This window comes from Rattus norvegicus, chromosome 2, assembly GCF_036323735.1.
Source record: "Rattus norvegicus strain BN/NHsdMcwi chromosome 2, GRCr8, whole genome shotgun sequence".
NCBI lineage: Eukaryota > Metazoa > Chordata > Mammalia > Rodentia > Muridae > Rattus > Rattus norvegicus.
The window spans coordinates 133,811,433-133,824,638 of record NC_086020.1 but is presented as its reverse complement, the minus strand read 5'-3'; the positions used below and the strand labels follow the sequence as shown (position 1 = coordinate 133,824,638).

The 13,206-nt window shown below is 35.7% G+C and overlaps 1 protein-coding gene across 3 annotated transcripts in view; it reads right to left on the bottom strand.

Moving 5' to 3' along the window:
* LOC134485905 (uncharacterized) overlaps window positions 1-13,005 on the bottom strand; it is a 49,696-nt gene extending 36,691 nt beyond the window's left edge. For all 3 annotated transcript variants that reach the window (XM_063282879.1, XM_063282880.1, XM_063282881.1), the window contains exons 1-5: window positions 12,897-13,005; window positions 10,900-11,080; window positions 7,905-8,054; window positions 2,102-2,143; window positions 1,458-1,539 (exon numbers count right to left, since the gene is read on the bottom strand). In XM_063282879.1, the coding sequence (XP_063138949.1) occupies window positions 1,458-1,539; window positions 2,102-2,143; window positions 7,905-8,054; window positions 10,900-11,042 (417 nt within the window). In that variant the 5' untranslated portion in view covers window positions 11,043-11,080; window positions 12,897-13,005. The remainder of the gene's footprint in view (window positions 1-1,457; window positions 1,540-2,101; window positions 2,144-7,904; window positions 8,055-10,899; window positions 11,081-12,896) is intronic.
* Between the last annotated feature and the right edge of the window lie 201 nt (window positions 13,006-13,206).

The following is a 13,206-nucleotide window of genomic DNA, read 5'->3' as shown; positions in this document are numbered from 1 at the left end:
ACTAGAGTCATGGGAGAAAATTAGTAAAAATGTTCATTTTAAAGGAATTGGATTTAAGTCACAATAGTGTTGAACATCATTAGAAATATTGTTCATCTACAATGCTAAGCGTTTGCCACAGCTGAAGTTAAACAGCAGAGGCAAGAGAACATTTCCCTATGGGATGTTCTGCTCTTTTACTCCTCTCTGTCCTGAGGACACAAATGGTCAAGCAAGTTAGTGATCGTTTCCTGATTCATGTCACTGACTCGAAATTTATTTTATACCATATTTAATTACTGTTTTGTATAACGTAGTCTTGGTAAGAAGAAGAAATTTCTTGGTGATCTAAAATGTCTTCATTATTTTCACAGTATCCACAGTGACATGTAAGAACACTGACTCTAGGTCCATTTCATACACATTATCAATTATGAAAGACAGAGATGCTGATCCCTGAGCCACAGTCTATTCTGCTTTACAGTAGGAAATATCTTCAATGCTTTACATGCTACAAAATAGTTAAATTTTTGATCAGCACTAAACCCAATACTGGAAAGTAGACAATAATATAAGCATTAAAAAATAGACAATTATTCAATAGATAGTTAAGTTTAACTCAATGATAGAATTACTGTATAGTATGTGTGAAGTTGTGAGTTTTATCCTAAACACTGTAACAAAGATGAACACACACACACACGCACACAAACACAAACACACACACACACACACACACACACACACACACACACACCACTGTTAAATTTATAAGGTTGATTTTTGAACAGTAGTTATGTGCAACGATACCCTTATGACTAATTATTCAAATGAATATGAGGATAAAAAGCCATGATTTTGTAGCTGGTGTTCACATGCAGCTGTGAGGCTGCACAGAAAGGGCCATAGAGAAAGAGCACAGGATGGAGATAAAGAGCTAAAACATCACCGAACAGTTAGTATCGAAAGAAACTGTAAATCTTTATGATAACCTCATATAACAAGAATGGTTTACTAGTCATAAATATTTTAAGATTAATAAGGAATAATGCAAACACCACACAAGTCTACATATAAGCAATAAGGCTGCATGACGGGGCAGTTTAATTGTAGTAATAATACTTCATTTGGAATTATAAGCTGTTGGAACTATCTGAATCAATTTTCAGTGATTTAACAAAAATTATTTCCTCTTTTCGGGACTCTAGTACATGAATCAGTCTGTTTCATGTTGTTTTCCCCATATTACATATGAATGTCCTATGTCTGCCTGGAATACAGACAGAATATCCACAAAATACTGCTTAAATTCTCTCCCTCTTTCCCTCACTCAGGCCCTCCCTCTCTCTCTCCCTCTCTCCTTCTCTTCCTCTTTCCCCATCCATGCTCTTCTTAAGTCTCCATCTTCCATTACTTTACAAACTGTCTTTTTCCTAATCATGAACTTTGAGTAGTAGTTTTCGTTTGTATTCACATACAGTGTCACAGCGTGCAATGTCCTCAGTGGATATCTGCAGGGATAAATCTATTTTGTTCTGCTTCTTCGCATCTCGAATGGATCTGTCAAATGAAACATACCATACAATACAGCAAAATGAATTAGTATCTTTTTTCAAGCTAATCCCTTAATGTTTTTTCAGAAACATCTTAGCTTTCTATACAAGAAAATAAGTTCATCAATATTTTTCATTCAACTGGTGAACATTCAGAAATGTTTTAGAAACTAAGACAGAGTCAGGTAATAGCACATTGACCTAAGTAGGATATCCAGTCCTGAAAATGATGTGTCTGAAACAAACAGAATTGCAGAAATCTGCTTGACCTCAAAGGAGGAAGCAGCAGATAGTTTGAATGAGCATGCTAGAGTGACATCTACTTAGTGAAATTTAAAGTTAAGACTTGAGAATATTGTTTACTCCAATACAAAGAGGAAATAATACATGCAAAACTTCCTCAAAATTAACAAAATAAACAATGGACAGGAGAATATAAAGCATTATCCATTAACCATCTAATTAACAGCTGATTTTGAGACAGACTATCAAATAAACATACAGAAACTGAAACACATACTGCCATGCCTACATCACCAAGAATTAAAATATGAATATAAGTAAAATACCTTTGTAGAAAGAAGTTCCACCAAATGGTCTCTTCCATGGAACTGTAAAATTGAAAAAATTAGAGTTGTGATAAATGGTAAGATTTTTAAGGTTATTATGCATAAAAATATCTTAAGTTTGTGGCAATTAATTATGGTATAGTTGTATTTGGTAGTCTACACATGACTCCACTTCTTAAGGGCCTAATATTTTCGACTGGAAAAGCTGTCATATGACACTCTACCATTTATAAATATAATAATTCTCATATTCTATAAGGGAGAAACACTAAGCATTAAATAACCATCTATACAGATTTTACCAGAGGAGTAGATAATATTCAGAGAAAAAGAAAAGGTGTGATCTTCCTGGTTGCTGCCACCGCGGAGAGCTCGTAGGCAGAACCCCAGGAGCAAACTTGAGCTTCAGGACAACTGTAAGACCAACTTTTCTGCTGCAAGAAACCAATGGCCTCAACTACCCAATAAAAAGAAATAGATTAACAAACTGGATAAGCAACGAGGACCCTGCATTCTGCTGCCTACAGGAAACACACCTCAGAGACAAAGACAGACACTACCTCAGAGAGAAAGACTGGAAAACAACTTTCCAAGCAAGTGGTCAGAAGAAGCAAGCTGGAGTAGCCATTCTAATATCAAATAAAATCAATTTTCAACTAAAATACATCAAAAAAAGATAAGGAAGGACACTTCATATTCATCAAAGAAAAAATCCACCAAGATGAACTCTCCATCCTAAATATCTATGCCCCAAATACAAGGGCACCTACATACGTAAAAGAAACCTTACTAAAGCTCAAAACACAAATTGCACCTCACACAATAATAGTAGGAGACTTCAACACGCCACTCTCATCAATGGACAGATCATGGAAACAGAAATTAAACAGAGACGTAGACAGACTAAGAGAAGTCATGAGCCAAATGGACTTAACAGATATTTATAGAACATTCTACCCTAAAGCAAAAGGATATACCTTCTTCTCAGCTCTTCATCATACTTTCTCCAAAATTGACCATATAATTGGTCAAAAAATGGGCCTCAACAGTTACAGAAAGATAGAAATAATCCCATGCGTGCTATAAGACCACCACGGCCTGAAACTGGTCTTCAATAACAATAAGGGAAGAATGCCCACATATGTGTGGAAATTGAACAATGCTCTACTCAATGATAACCTGGTCATGGAAGAAATAAAGAAAGAAATTAAAGACTTTTTATAATTTAATGAAAATGAAGGTACAACATACCCAAATTTATGGGACAAAATGAAAGCTGTGCTAAGAGGAAAACTCATAGCGCTGAGTGCCTGCAGAAAGAAACAGGAAAGAGCTTATGTCAGCAGCTTGACAGCACACCTAAAATCTCTAGAACAAAAAGAAGCATATACACCCAGGAGGTGTAGAAGGCAGTAAATAATCAAACTCAGAGCTGAAATCAACCAAGTAGAAACAAAAAGGACCATAGAAAGAATCAACAGAACCAAAAGTTGATTCTTTGAGAAAATCAACAAGATAGATAAACCCTTAGCCAGACTAACGAGAGGACACAGAGAGTGTATCCAAATTAACAAAATCAGAAATGAAAAGGGAGACATAACTACAGATTCAGAGGAAATTTAAAAAATCATCAGATCTTAGTATAAAAGCCTATATTCAACAAAACATGAAAATCTACAGGAAATGGAAAATTTCCTAGACAGATACCAGGTACCGAAGTTAAATCAGGAACAGATAAACCAGTTAAACAACCCCATAACTCCTAAGGAAATACAAGCAGTCATTAAAGGTCTCCCAACCAAAAAGAGCCCAGGTCCAAACGGGTTTAGTGCAGAATTCTATCAGACCTTCATAGAAGACCTCGTACCAATATTATCCAAACTATTCCACAAAATTGAAACAGATGGAGCACTCCCGAATTCCTTCTATGAAGCCACAATTACTCTTATACCTAAACCACACAACAACACGAAGACCCAACAAAGAAAGAGAACTTCAGACCAATTTCCCTTATGAATATTAACGCAAAAATACTCAATAAAATTCTGGCAAACCGAATCCAAAAGCACATCAAAACAATCATCCACCATGATCAAGTAGGCTTCATCCCAGGCATGCAGGGATGATTTAATATACGGAAAACCATCAACGTGATCCATTATATAAACAAACTGAAAGAACAAAACCACATGATCATTTCATTAGATGCTGACAAAGCATTTGACAAAATTCAACACCCCTTCATGATAAAAGTCCTGGAAAGAATTGGAATTCAAGGCCCATACCTAAACATAGTAAAAGACATACACAGCAAACCAGTTGCTAACATTAAACTAAATGGAGAGAAACTTGAAGCAATCCCACTAAAATCAGGGACTAGACAAGGCTGCCCACTCTCTCCCTACTTATTCAATATAGTTCTTGAAGTTCTAGCCAGAGCAATCAGACAACAAAAGGAGGTCAAGTGGATACAGATCGGAAAAGAAGAAGTCAAAATATCACTATTTGCAGATGATATGGTAGTATATTTAAGTGATCCCAAAAGTTCCACCAGAGACCTACTAAAGCTGATAAACAACTTCAGAAAAGTGGCTGGGTATAAAATTAACTCAAATAAATCAGTAGCCTTCCTCTACACAAAAGAGAAACAAGCCAAGAAAGAAATTAGGGAAACAACACCCTTCATAATAGACACAAATAATATAAAGTACCTCGGTGTGACTTTAATCAAGCAAGTAAAAGATTTGTACAACAAGAAATTCAAGACTCTGAAGAAAGAAACTGAAGAAGTCCTCAGAAGATGGAAACATCTCCCATGGTCATGGATTGGCAGGATTAATATAGTAAAAATGGCCATTTTACCAAAAGCGATCTACAGAATCAATGCAATCCCCATCAAAATACCAATCCAATTCTTCAAAGAGTTAGACAGAACAATTTGCAAATTCATCTGGAATAAAAAAAACACACAGGATAGCTAAAGCTATCCTCAACAATAAAAGGACTTCAGGGGGAATCACTATCCCTGAACTCAAGCAGTATTACAGAGCAATAGCGATAAAAAACTGCATGGTATTGGTACAGAGACAGAAAGATAGACCAATGGAACAGAATTGAAGACCCAGAAATGAACACACACACCTATGGGCACTTGATTTTTGACATAGGAGCCAAAACCATCAAATGGAAAAAAGATAGCATTTTCAGCAAATGGTGCTGGTTCAACTGGAGGTCAACATGTAGTAGAATGCAGATCGATCCATGCTTATCACCCTGTACAAAGCTTAAGTCCAAGTGGATCAAGGACCTCCACATCAAACCAGATACACTCAAACTAATAGAAGAAAACTAGGGAAGCATCTGGAACACATGGGCACTGGAAAAAATTTCCTGAAAAAACACCAATGGCTTATGCTCTAAGATCAAGAATCGACAAATGGGATCTCATAAAACTGCAAAGCTTCTTTCTGTAAGGCAAAGGACACTGTGGTTAGGAAAAAACGGCAACCAACAGATTGGGAAACAATCTTCACCAATCCTACTACAGATAGAGGCCTTTTATCCAAAATATACAAAGAACTCAAGAAGTTAGACCGCAGGGAGACAAATAACCCTATTAAAAATGGGGTTCAGAGCTAAACAAAGAATTCACAGCTGAGGAATGCTGAATGGTTGAGAAACACCTAAAGAAATGTTCAACATCTTTAGTCATAAGGGAAATGCAAATCAAAACAACCCTGAGATTTCACCTCACACCAGTGAGAATGGCTAAGATCAAAAACTCAGGTGACAGCAGATGCTGGCGAGGATGTGGAGAAAAATGAACACTCCTCCACTGTTGGTGGGATTGCAGACTGGTACAACCATTCTGGAAATCAGTCTGTAGGTTCCTCAGAAAATTGGACATTGAACTGCCTGAGGACCCCGCTATGCCTCTCTTGGGCATATACCCAAAAGATGCCGCAACATATAAAAAAGACACGTGCTCCACTATGTTCATTGCAGCCTTATTTATAATAGCCAGAAGCTGGAAAGAACCCAGATGCCCTTCAACAGAGGAATGGATACAGAAAATGTGGTACATCTACACAATGGAATATTACTCAGCTATCAAAAACAATGACTTTATGAAATTCGTAGGCAAATGGTTGGAACCGGAAAATATCATCCTGAGTGAGCTAACCCAATCACAGAAAAACACACATGGTATGCACTCATTGATAAATGGCTATTAGCCCAAATGCTTGAATTACCCTAGATGCCTAGAACAAATGAAACTCAAGACGGATGATCAAAACGTGAATGCTTCACTCCTTCTTTAAAAAGGGAACAAGAATACCTTTGGCAGGGAATAGAGAGGCAAAGATTAAAACAGAGACAGAAGGAACACCCATTCAGAGCCTACCGAACATATATATGTGGCCCATGCATATACAGCCATCCAATTAGACAAGATGGATGAAGCAAAGAAGTGCAGGCCGACAGGAGCCGGATGTAGATCTCTCCCGAGAGACACAACCAGAATACAGCAAACACAGAGGCGTATGCCAGCAGCAAACCACTGAATTGAGAATAGACCCCCGTTGAAGGAATTAGAGAAAAAACTGGAAGAGCTTGAAGGGGCTCGAGACCCTATATGTACAACAATGCCAAACAACCAGAGCTTCTAGGGACTAAGCCACTACCTTAAGACTATACATGGACTGACCCTGGACTCTGACCTCATAGGTAGCAATGAATATCCTAGTAAGAGCACCAGTGGAAGGGGAAGCCCTGGGTCCTGCTAAGACTGAACCCCCAGTGAACTAGATTGTTGGGGGGATGGCGGCAAGGGGGGGAGGAAGGGGAGGGGAACACCCATAAATAAGGGGAGGGGTAAGTGGGATGTTTGCCCGGAACCCAGGAAAGGCAGTAACACTCGAAATGTATATAAGAAATACTCAAGTTAATAATAATAATAATAATAATAATAATAATAATAATAATAATAATAATGATAATAATGATAATGGTAGGGTTGGGGATTTAGCTCAGTGGTAAAGCACCCTGGGTTCGGTCCTCAGCTCCGAAAAAAAAAAGAAAAACAAAAGGTGCTATCTTTTGTCAGTGTCTATGACAAATGCTTTTCCATGTAAAGAGCAAACTTGCAGAGCTTAGAATTCTCATAAAACTTTTGTTTATTTTATTTGAATCAACTATGTGATGACATTAAGAGTTTGGACAGAAGAATGAAAATAGCTCAAATCACAACTGCACTCAAGATAATATCAATATGCCATAAGCACATTTTCTCAGGAAAGATAAGAATGTAAATTTGAAATTTCCCTGATCATTTTGGGGAGAAGAATGTCTAGGATATAATTACACCTTGTCCTGTCAACATTCTTATTAGAAAACAATGCACTTCTGTCCCGCCCCACAGATCTGGTGTAGTCTTGATGAACATAGAAATCAAAACATAAAGAACCTACCTACATGTAGAAATGTATATGGTGAAGAGTAGAGAAAATCTAGGGTCATCATAGAAGGGGGAAAATTGAGTTGTCTTCCTATATACAGACAGAATAAAATTGATTCTAGTTTTGCAAGCATTTTGGGATGATGAAAGTCTTCGGTGAAAGAATTTACTAGAAACACATTCTTCAACGGTCACCAATAGCCAGAGCCTGATTATTGTTTTTTAGTTGGAGAATTTTAGAATGAGTATACTCATTCACTGGGAAGTGAATTATGCACAATTAATTTGACCAACAATTTCTGAAGCTATCCTCTTGTGATTACAGATCAGAAATCTATGTCTTACCGGAAGGTGACAACAGCATTTCCCATTGGCCAATATAGGTAAATGGTCTTGGAAGCAGGGCTGTTGTCTGTCCTGAATATGTCTGTTTCATCTCCAATCCACAGGTAAGTCAATGGAATGACATGCTTTACCTTAAACTTCTTCTTATTTCTAGAAAGAGAATCGAATATCTACATTAGTTTAATTTGCATGGTAGTTGGAGTTGTGGTAAAACCCAGTTCTTCCTGCCCCAGAGCAAAGGAGTACACATTCATTTCTATATCCAAGCAGAGCTTCATTTTTAGAAAATGACCTATTTCAATATTTCTTACCTGGATTTAGTTAATTAATAACCATTTAGCTTTGTTTTTTCCCATAATACACAAAGGAAATTATTTAAATAAATTTATTTTAATTACTTGTAAAAATCTTTCTAGAATAGAAACAAAAATATTGTTTGACTTAAAAAATCTATTTTCTGTTGTCCATCTCCCTGAACTAAATAAATCAATTACCTCATTACAGTAGCTCCTTTAGGAATCCTACAAAATACATATCACACAAATAACCAAAAAGATGATACTTTTTTACAATAATTTAGCCAAATAATTAGAATTATTTCTTCCTATCAATCATGTGATATTATTAGAAGTATTTTTCAGAAACAAAAAAATTAGAAGTATAAATTTTCTTCATTTTCATTCTTTTTATGAGTAATTTGCTCTCCCAGAATTCTACATACAAATACAATTTGTTTAACGATTTTGTAACTTTCTCCTTTCCATTCTACCCCCTGACAGGTCTCCTCCCCACATTCATAGGGTTTTTTTTATTTTTTTAGTGATGCACCTAGTATAATCTAGTGTGTTTGCTGTGTAAACCCAGGTATTAAACTTTCCTTCGAATATTTGTGAGCTAATATGTGGCTACATAACTGAAGATATAAATGACTCCCTTTCTAATTCAGGGGACAGAATATCACAAGAATAAGCCATGATCCAAAAAATCCTGTATATAATCCTTTAATATTGGAAACATGTGAATGACTAATTGCACTACAGAGAAATATTCCTCATGTAATCTAATGTAACATGCTATATTCAAATTATTAGTCATCATGTAAGATTTACTTCAAGATATAACAACACATGTCTCAATAATATGAGACAGTTATATTCACATTTACATTCACCATTGAAAACATCTCAATGTATGTATATGTGCATACAAAAAAATTAAAAATTCCAAAGAATTGCTTGAACCTAAAATCTTTCATTCCAAAGTCTGATAAAAGATAATCTTCCTTGAAAATGGAAATAGATATTTTTTTCTTATAAGCTTGATAACCTTTTTTTATAATATGAATGTGATTCTAAAAATAGTTTTAATTACTATTGCAACATGACAGAAGGGACCATATTAATTGGCTTTAAGAAACCAATCATTTCCATTTCCTTTATTCTCACAACACAAAGTGAAGTTCATTTCCTTCCACCAACTACACTTATATGGCAAATGATCAGTTTGTTTCATTTTACATTTCAGATAAGTTGATTAATACCTTTTAAAGTAAAATGTGAAGATTTCCCAGTGTGGAAAGAAAGGGAGCTGAGTAGAAAAACAAGAAAAATGTACAGATTGATAGTCAGCCAGTTCATTCTCTTACTCGAAGCCTGCTTCCCTTAGACACTAACTACCATTTTCTGTGAATGAGCTTACATGACTGATCAGGGTTGAAAGAAAAATATACCCAGTTGGTGTATTTATAAGGTATAGAAGAACTCTCAACTGAATTTATTATTTTTCTAACAATCTGAAAATGGATTTTTTGGGAAAATAATTCACTGATGATCAGAAAATTTAACCCCCTGCCCCCAAAATGGAATAGACTATTTTATTGATGTCTGTCTGATAATTTTATGTACTTATTAGAACAGCACTTAAAATATCTACTTGATGATGTCAGCAGCAGCATCACACCTTCTAGAATAATAAGAAGGCTATGATCATGACCAGAGGAGATTATATATGATATGATCCTAGAAAACCACTCTATACCATGAATTGTAATATAACCATGTACACAGCTTCATTCAATCAGCTCACTTTTCTCTAGTGTCTGCAGAGTCACCAAGCAAGACTTAGTACTGCAGTTTCCTTGATTAGTGCAGGGATAGGAGTTGCTTCCTGTCTCCTCATGCTAATCTGGAAGCTATGAGGTCAGGAGACTTAAATGGGTAGCCCCTTATGACAAACCATCTTGCTTCTATAATCTGTAAACACCAAGCAAGAAGGCTCCTGCTTATCATGGATTTAATATTTTATTTAGAGAAATGTGTCCCTGTATAGTTCACAAGTCTCTCATTATGAGTTGTAATACTCATAAGTTAGTTTTAACAAAGCTAGAAATGTGGACACATGCTAGCATAACTGTCTGCTTGGTAGCTTGTTGCTAGCATTTTGCCAGATTCAAGAGCAGAGTAGTACCTTAATTCACTTTTTAAATGTGCCCAAGGAATGCGTAAAAACAAATTCGAAATATGTAGGTTTAGTCTACTAAGCATCAACTCTATTCAAAGAAGGAAATGCCACTAAGCAAAATTGAAAGTAAGAGAACCCACCCCCCCGTAGGAATTTCACACGGCTGCTTATCTAATGCCATATATACATTCCTGAAAACACAAATACACCCAGTATTATACTGAGTGAGCAGATTTTATTTAAATACTTAGAAACTATACATACACATGTATACCTGCATATCTATTATATATGTGTATCTTAAGTTAGCTTCCATATAAAATAATATGTAAGAACAAGTAATAAAAAACACAAAGCCATGATTTTAAAAGAGAACAAGGAGGGATATATGAAAGGACATGGAAAAGGAAAACGAAGGAGAGTAGTGAAGTAATTATAATCTCAAAAATAAAAGATAGTTTAAATAGTTTTGTTCATTAAATCCTTTCCAATGTGTGGTCTCTTATAGTAAGGAAGTCATGATGCATATACTTACAGTTTACTGGAGACAACCAAAACATCACTGAGCAGTGTGAGATATCGTTTATTTCTTTTCCATCCTCTTCGGAAAACCACGGCACCTTGGCAAACCATGGCTTGATTTTCTTTTCCCACATCTTCCTCCTCAATCATTTCCATGTTGAAAAAAAAAGAATTCTCTTCATACAGGGCTCCACCTAGCAGAAAAATATTCAGTGGATAAGTTCTAAGACCGATATTCATACTATATTTCAAAGGGTGAATGGTGTTAAAATACAGACTCAATTTTCCAAGCTTGATTCTGTTGAGCTATAGACAGCTTTCAAATGTAACAGAAAATATGTCATGTATAAAGGCAACTATTTGGAACCTATTGAAGAACTGGGATCTTTTCAGAAGTGGGAACACTTTCTGAGGAGTCATGGGAATAGTTTGAAGAAGTGTAATTGGAAGGATCTAGAAAATCGTTCTCAAACTGTATTTACTGAAAGACTTTAATGTGGACCCTAAAGTTTGTTGATACAGTCCAACTAAGCTATTGTACTGCTAATTTATAACCAATAATGTGAAACTGTTTTGAATCTTAATGAAGATATACGTTATGACGATATCAGATGTTACTCTGAGAAAATGCCATAACTAAACCTTTGTAAGCTAACATAGTAGGTGTGAAGAAAATACTCAGATTATCTTGTTGATTTAGTTAGACCTCTGGGAGGGACTCAGAAATGCCAGACTTGGTCCAGCTCAAGGTACAGTAAAGAAAGATTCCTGATGGAAACAAACAAACAAACAAACATACAACAACAACAATAACAAAAATGAAAAAGAAAACAAGCATTCATCAAAAATTTGTGAAATTGGTCATTTTTAACAAAGGTACATATTTCCCTTGTGGCAAAAGGGACATATGACTCTCCATTGACTTGTTCTTATAGGATATCAATTCCCATTCTGATCTTCTTTATACCGGAAGTGGGTAAACATACTAATTATAAATTTCAAATCCCCATCTAGGTTTCTGATCTTTTCCAACATCCCGTCTGCTTCCTCATCATATTAACTCCTAATATGTGCTAGAAACCTCCCACCTCTCTGTGAGTCCATTTTCCTGACCAAGCTATCTCCATTTTTGTCCTCTGATAGTATTCCTTCTCTTTTCCCAGACTTGGTCATATCAAACCTGTTTCTTTTCTCTATATACTGAAATATTCCAGATGTCTCTGAACATTTTTTCTCTCTTCCCCATAATAAAATTGCTACTCTAATAAAGGAGTGGCTTCTGTTTTTGTGGTTCCTTTACTTTCTCTGCTCATTCAGTTTGGATATTTAAAATATATAGTGACTCAAGTGCCTGTAATTCATCCCACAATTCTATTACATCTTTCAAAGAATTTGTGTAGAAATGCCCTAGCTTTCATTTAGAAAGGACTTAAGACTCACATGAATCAAAGCCTCGAAGAGAGAACAGCCATGGTTGCCATCACACACATCAAATAATAATGAAAAGATATCTTTAAACATAGTATTACCACAGTTTCATGTTGAACAATATTGAAAGTAAATTTCCACATCATGAAAGCTGAGCATTTGTAATCTGAGTCAATGTTGAATAAGGAGAATTAGACTCCAATGAACACAAAGCATGTTGGAAAAAAATAACAATTTCTTGAAAACCAGAGAATTCTTAGATTGTGGGTTAGATTAAGCAGTTTCTTAAAAAACATTATCTGCTGTCATGGTGAGTAATGCATATGGAGTGAATATAAAATAATCCTCATTTCTAACTCGTGCAGTTTTTAAAATTTTACAGAAATTAATCTCCTCTGTAGCTCAAATATACCCCTCTACTTTGATTCTGTAGAAGATCGGTACTGAATATTGCTACAATGATTACCTTTTCAAGAAACAACTCTGAGTGGAGAGTTATTTCACATGATCTGGCAGGATCAAGACAGAACACTTCCTGATACCATAAGTCTATCATGAGAATCAAATTATATAAATATATACCTTTCTGGACGAGCCTGCAATGAAGAATTTATCAAACAATGTGAAATTTTCGTTCGCCTTCCTGCCTCTAAACACCAAACTGGTTACTGCAGTGGCTAGAAAGCAACTGAGCTCTGAGGATTCTGTAGTTGTCAGGCTGAAGAACCATTGTGATGTCAATATTCTGAGGCTCATGCCAGCTGGCAGAGTGACATGTGCATTCCATTTCTCTCCCTGTAGCTTTAAAACATGGAATACAAAAGAGGAGCCACAAGTGTTTGTAATGAATAACACTGTCACAACTATAGGTATACATATAGATGTAGACATA